Source organism: Ostrea edulis, chromosome 4 (assembly GCF_947568905.1).
Source record: "Ostrea edulis chromosome 4, xbOstEdul1.1, whole genome shotgun sequence".
Classification (NCBI taxonomy): Eukaryota; Metazoa; Mollusca; class Bivalvia; order Ostreida; family Ostreidae; genus Ostrea; species Ostrea edulis.
The window spans coordinates 71,159,722-71,165,664 of NC_079167.1; the positions used below are offsets into that span (position 1 = coordinate 71,159,722).

Sequence of the window (5,943 nt, forward strand, 5' to 3'; positions counted from 1 at the left end):
CGGCCCAATTGATTGTGACGTCATAAATCGCTGATGATGACGCGACCAAGTACAGGGGATACATAGTGCATACAATATATCAGGTTTTTAAACACTGTAAATAAATATACACAAAATGAGACTGATCCCCCCCCCTCCCCCAACACACACACACACATGTAGCAGAACTAAAACCCACCTTCAGGTAAATCCTCCAGACATTCAAAAGTTATCTCGAACTGAAAAGGGTTTTGAAATGGTGAAGGGTTATCTAAAACGACAACATTGCTTATATTAACTTTGGCCATAATGTCATTTCCCACTAATCACAATGCAAAAGTCGCTCTAAAATAACTTGAAGGCGCGTATTTCTCCTTTCCATAGCACTATAAGATCTCCAAGTCTATTGGCTAGATCTAGATGCATCTATCTATCGCATATTTTCATTGGACACATTATTTGCAACTGCCACGCATGTCACAACGAACATAAACTTCCTTTTTGCAACCGGGTTCGAGTGAAAAACTGAAATTTGATTTGTCAGATGCTTACGGCAAAAATTCATCACAGGTGGCATAAAATAGGAAAGGTCAGAAAAGTATCAGGTTTGTTTATTGCACAAGATTGGTGTATCTCCCAATGATGCGTTTTTCACGATACAAATTTGTGCATGAGGGGGTGTGGTAACTCAGTACGCTTAGCTCGAATTTCCTTGAATTTTATGTAATATACAGTTTATTCACTATACTAGTAGAGTATGACGTAGAATGTTTATATATGCCTTTTTGAGAACAAGAATCGATGATATTAACAACATTTTTTAAACTTTAATTATATATATATATATATATATGTAGGATGCTGAGTAGAAGCAACATAGACGAAGCAAATAGGCATCTGTTTGCCATGCATCAACAAATTCAGTCATTAGAGGGAATTGTTCAACAGCAGAATCAGCAATTGATGGACCGAGACCAGCAACTTGCACAACTAGAACAGAACAAAAATCAAGAAATTCAGACACTGAAAAATCAAGTTCGGGAGCTAAAAGAGGAGGCTGAGGTGCGTGACTCGACAATTCAGGATCTGAAGGAGAGCATGAGTCACCTTCAGTCTGTCTTACAATTCTTACCGTGTATTAGGGGACTGTTAAATGAGATGGAAAACTCGGCAGCAAAAACTTCTCAGGAGAAAGTTGTAAATAACCACCCAATTGATCACAATGTTGAAGGAATTGTGAATCACAGCAAGAGTTTGTCTTCAGGGAATGAGGAGGACAAGGAATTTTATTTTTGACCATTGGATGTGTCATAGCACATCTTGAATTTAACATTTATAAGTTTATTTGAGGGTGTCATATCCAACAATATAACACATATATTTATTAGCAAAGTTTTTTATTTACTGTTGTAGAAATCTCAAGTATTATGATTGTTATATTCCTGACAAAGTTTTGTCGTGACCTACACAATATGCATTTGACACTGCTGAATTGATATATCTATATACTTGCAATAATTTTCTTCATTACAAGGGCAATACCAACTTCGTTTCTCTGAAGATAAATTTGTTTTGAGGTAATTATTTTTTTTGACAAAATTTAATACTTGATGCTTAGATGTAATATTGTTTTTATTTCACAATGGATGCCTTCTTTCATCGGGCTGAACTAAAGTTTATTTGACGGAAATGAAATTACAGGAAGAAAACCAAAAAAAGTTTCACATTTTTTTTTCCCAATGTCTATTCTCAGAGGTGCCATCAAAAAATTCATCATCATCTTTTAATTCATATCTAACAGTTTTTCAAATTTATCAGCCATATTATCATCCACCACTCCAGAGTCTCCGATAAAGCTATCAGGACTGACCAGCCATTTGACATTTACCTTATTTTGTTCTCAATGTGGAGTAAACACTTGATTTATTTCAACATTTAAAAACTTTTTAGGTATGGTCACTGGACAGTTTGACCAATTTGCTATGAGACTAACTGCAATAATGTAGCCTTATCCAATTTTTTTTTATTCTGGCATTTTTGGGATTTCTCCAAAAACAAAAAAAAACTAAAACAAAAAATCAGAGAGGGCTACATTATTGCAGCTAAACCGAACCAATCACATTTGTTGGTTTTGTCAGATGGTCCAATGTCTTTGGCGTTCACTGGTTTCAAATGGTATTGCACATTGTTGAATGAACAATTGAAAATTGACAATCCTGCTTGCCATTAGATCATGATCCACTTGCATCATCAAAAATACCTCATTCATATTGATGCAAGGATGATATTATGTATGAGATGAAGTTGGCTCTTTAGAAGAGGCTTGAAAAATTAACTTAGTGTCTATTTTTGTGGATTGATCAGTCGATCCATTTTCAGAGCAATAAAATTTTACTGTATGAATAAATTAGTAAATGAGTGCATAACATTTTCATCATTTCATGAACAGAGGTAAATATTTACATTTTCATTGTTTTTGCCTTTGATATCTTTACAAATTGTACTGACTACTGATAGTCATTTCCTCATGAATGTGTTGTAGTTGTGAACGAAACGCAGATGAGTTTAGTACATCTATGTTAACGGCTGGGAATTCCAACTGAAATGGAAGTAAAATGTCAATAGAAATAATAGATTTCATTTTTGAAAATACATAGGGGTATGTACTACATGCTAGTATACTTTTCTTGAAGCACTGTCGTGCTTCATTATGTATGCAGACTTGAAGCATTGTGCAGTTCATACCCTCATGTACATGTATTTTCAAAAAAAAAAATTCTGAAATTATTATAGGATTAAACATTCTTTTTGAAGAATTTATCAATGTGTAAACTCCGGACATTTACTCACAAACTGAATAAAAGTGCAAAGCACTTTTATGTTAAGTTTGTGAGTAAAATGTCCGGACTTTACACATTGATAAATTCTTCAAAAAGAATGTTTGATTCTTATAATTCCAATTCATTCACTTTATTAACGACTGCAAAAATTTGAATAGTTTCCCCGCACTATGTTATTTGTTTTCAGGCGTGTATGAATACATCACGTTTTCAGATTTATTGATGTATAAACTCTTGTTCAGCTTTATTTTTGTCCAATCAAAACAATTGTAATAAATAACATTGGAATTATTGCATAATATTGCCCAGATTCATTTATTTTGAGAGTATTTGAAGGATACCTGTAGTTATGTGACTATGTTGTTTTGTATTTACTAACATTGATTATTTAATATATATACTTATATACATAAATTATAAGAATCTCTGATGGGGAACTTTTCACTGTTGGCTTGTTGTGACATTTTTAATATCAATCCTGTGATGGTTTAAAGAAACATTCCAATTTCTGGTATTTTATACTCGGTGTATATGTATAGATAAATAAATATGTATAGATATGTGTGTACAGATCAGCTTATGAGGTATTAATTGAAATATGCAAATTTGACAGCATTCTGTAATTTGCTGTCCTCAGAAAACCAGTTCTGTTTTCTTGTTATGTATGAACAGCATATCAGCAATAAACTAATGTACATCTCTTGTTATCCGGTGAGAGAATGTCCCTTTATGGATCCTCCAACTTCAAATTTTTTAATTCATCAAAATTATATGCTTCTTAAATATCCTATAGACTTTTGATGAATTAATTAGCACAGAACAAGACCCAGAGTTAATACTCCCTTCTGGTTTTTTATTGTTGTTTTTTTTCCTGGTGGTAAGGGGATATGTAAAACCAAAAACGCTAAATTTCTCTCACCTTGGTAAGAAATAAGCATGTTTGTCTGTCTATACCTTTACTTATACTTTTGAGAAAACTTTTGGAAAGACTGTGATGGATTTTATCTGTTGCCAGAAGTGATTACTAAAATCTTAGAAAGGTGTTTGTTCATCTTTACATTATTGTTGTATACTATTTTGATTATATCTCAATCACAATGGAACACAATGTAATTTATTTGTTGTTTTATTTTTAATTATCATAAATGCATTTTATTAAAGTGAAAATTCTTCTTTTTTTAACTCACCTGAGCCAGGGGCTTAAGCAAGCTTTTCTTATCAAAATTTGTCCTTTGTCAACATTTTCATTATCTTCTTTAGAATCACTGGGTCAATTTCAATCAAATTTGGTGCACATCTTTTTGGATGAAAAAAATTCAAGTTCATTCAAGGGGAAATGATTTTTTTTTAAATTATAAAAATTAAAATTGGCTGTGTGTCTTTAAAATCTTCTAAAGAACCATTACTCCAGAAATGCAAATTTTATAAGAAAGCATCTTTGTAGCGTAATTTTTAAGTTTGTTCAAACTGGCTCCCGAATTCAGTATGGGGCCACAGGAGGGTTGTAACTTCTACATTTGAATATAGAGGGAAGTTCCTTTTAAGATCTTCTTCAGAACCACTTCCACAATTTTAACCAAACTTAGCAAAAAGTATTCTTGGATTATGGGATTTAAGTTTATTCAAATGAATTAAGATTTTGCCTTACCAAGAGCACATATTTGCTAATAGATAAAATATAGTGGTCTTTTAAAAATCTTTCTTCTCCAGAACCACTCAGCTAATTTCAACCAAACTGGACATAATGTATCCTTGGATAAAGGGAGATCAGGTTTATTCAAATGATGGGCTACACCCCTTTCAGAGGAAAGACAGTAGCAAAATAGGAAGGATATGGTGCTCCTGAACTGCATTTGGCTTGTCTCTTAAATCATTGATTAGCAAGCCAAAAACAAACATGTAGTGGGTAACTTGCATGTAGTTGGTGGAGCAGATGACTAGAGATTCAGGGGCCCTGGGTCCGAATCCCGGTCTGGTCCTTTGCATTTTCTCCCTTCCTGTTACACATGTAATTTGAAGTGTATATACATTTGTAGATTTACATGTAGTCCTAGCCTTTTTTGTACATATTTTACTTGTGTAAAACTTTTACATTTGTCCTGAGGTATTAAGGAACACGTCGTCCTGAAAATTTGGCAATATAATTGTTCATATCATTAGGCATTTCAGTACTATACTGTATATACATGTATATATATATACACAGTTGAACTTTGATATCTCAAATATTGACATATCACAGTGAGTTGGAAGTCCCAACTACATTTTCTATATATATATTTTAACCTCAGTATCTCAAACCCTTGAATATCTTGGAAGTTTTTCTTAGCCCCATCGAGTTTGAAATAACAGTGTTTGAATATATGTGTAACGACTATATCCTGTCGTCACACAAATAAAGAGTTCTACTTGGTTCTCAACTATCAAAATTATTCTCAATCACTAATTAGACTTATATTTATTATTCAGTATGTTTCCCTATCTGGAGTATATTAATAAAAAAGTAAATCAAACAATATGTACAAAATCGAAGACCAACAACTTATCTTCCTAACTAACAGACGAGCAACAGAGACAGCTGGTTGGCTCCATCTCCGTCACAACACCTAACCCCTGACAAAGTCAGTACTGTGGTCTTTGTTGACCACCATACTAAGGCAAGTCGAAAGAATAAACAGTCAAGCTCTATTCGGGCCGCTGAATTACTCTCTGGTCTGCCTTCAGTACAAAAGATGTACATGTACTACCAAAAAAAAAAAAGATCTTCTCTCAATGAGCGAGTGATTGAGACCGAGATAGAATGCTGAGATGTCATCTCACAAACACTTTGATGAGTCTATGTTAGTTTACAAAAGGGGTTTTGGGTCATTCCATTATATATTATATAAACACATTTTGAAAATATATAAAACATTTGAAGTGAAAATCATTCATTTTGAAAACTAAAAGGGCCAAATAAGCCCCCATGTGAACTTTGTTCTTGCACTTGTTCTTCTGCTATGCTTGTGTGGGGTTCATTTCTGCCCCATTCTCTCTCATCTTCTTTCCCCTCTCCCTTCTATCCCCCCCCCTTCTTTTGCCCTGCCTGCTCCCTCTTTGTTTATAATTTTGTACTAGAAGTCAA

At 33.5% G+C, this 5,943-nt stretch overlaps 1 protein-coding gene and 1 long non-coding RNA gene across 3 annotated transcripts in view; one reads left to right on the forward strand and one right to left on the reverse strand.

The window, feature by feature from the left end:
* Positions 1-379, reverse strand: part of LOC125670912 (histone chaperone asf1b-B-like) — an 11,809-nt gene extending 11,430 nt beyond the window's left edge. The window contains exons 1-2 of one of the 2 annotated variants that reach the window (XM_048906344.2): positions 334-373; positions 179-250 (exon numbers count right to left, since the gene is read on the reverse strand). In XM_048906344.2, coding sequence (XP_048762301.1) covers positions 179-250; positions 334-361 — 100 coding nt within the window. In that variant the 5' untranslated portion in view covers positions 362-373. Of the gene's footprint in view, positions 1-178 lie in introns of both variants that reach the window. The other variant, XM_048906343.2, reaches the window with a different exon arrangement.
* Positions 380-461: 82 nt separating this feature from the next.
* LOC130054305 (uncharacterized) lies at positions 462-3,990 on the forward strand. The gene is made up of 2 exons (XR_008802617.1): positions 462-584; positions 837-3,990. It is a non-coding gene; the product is annotated as an uncharacterized LOC130054305 (long non-coding RNA).
* The last annotated feature ends 1,953 nt before the right edge of the window (positions 3,991-5,943 follow it).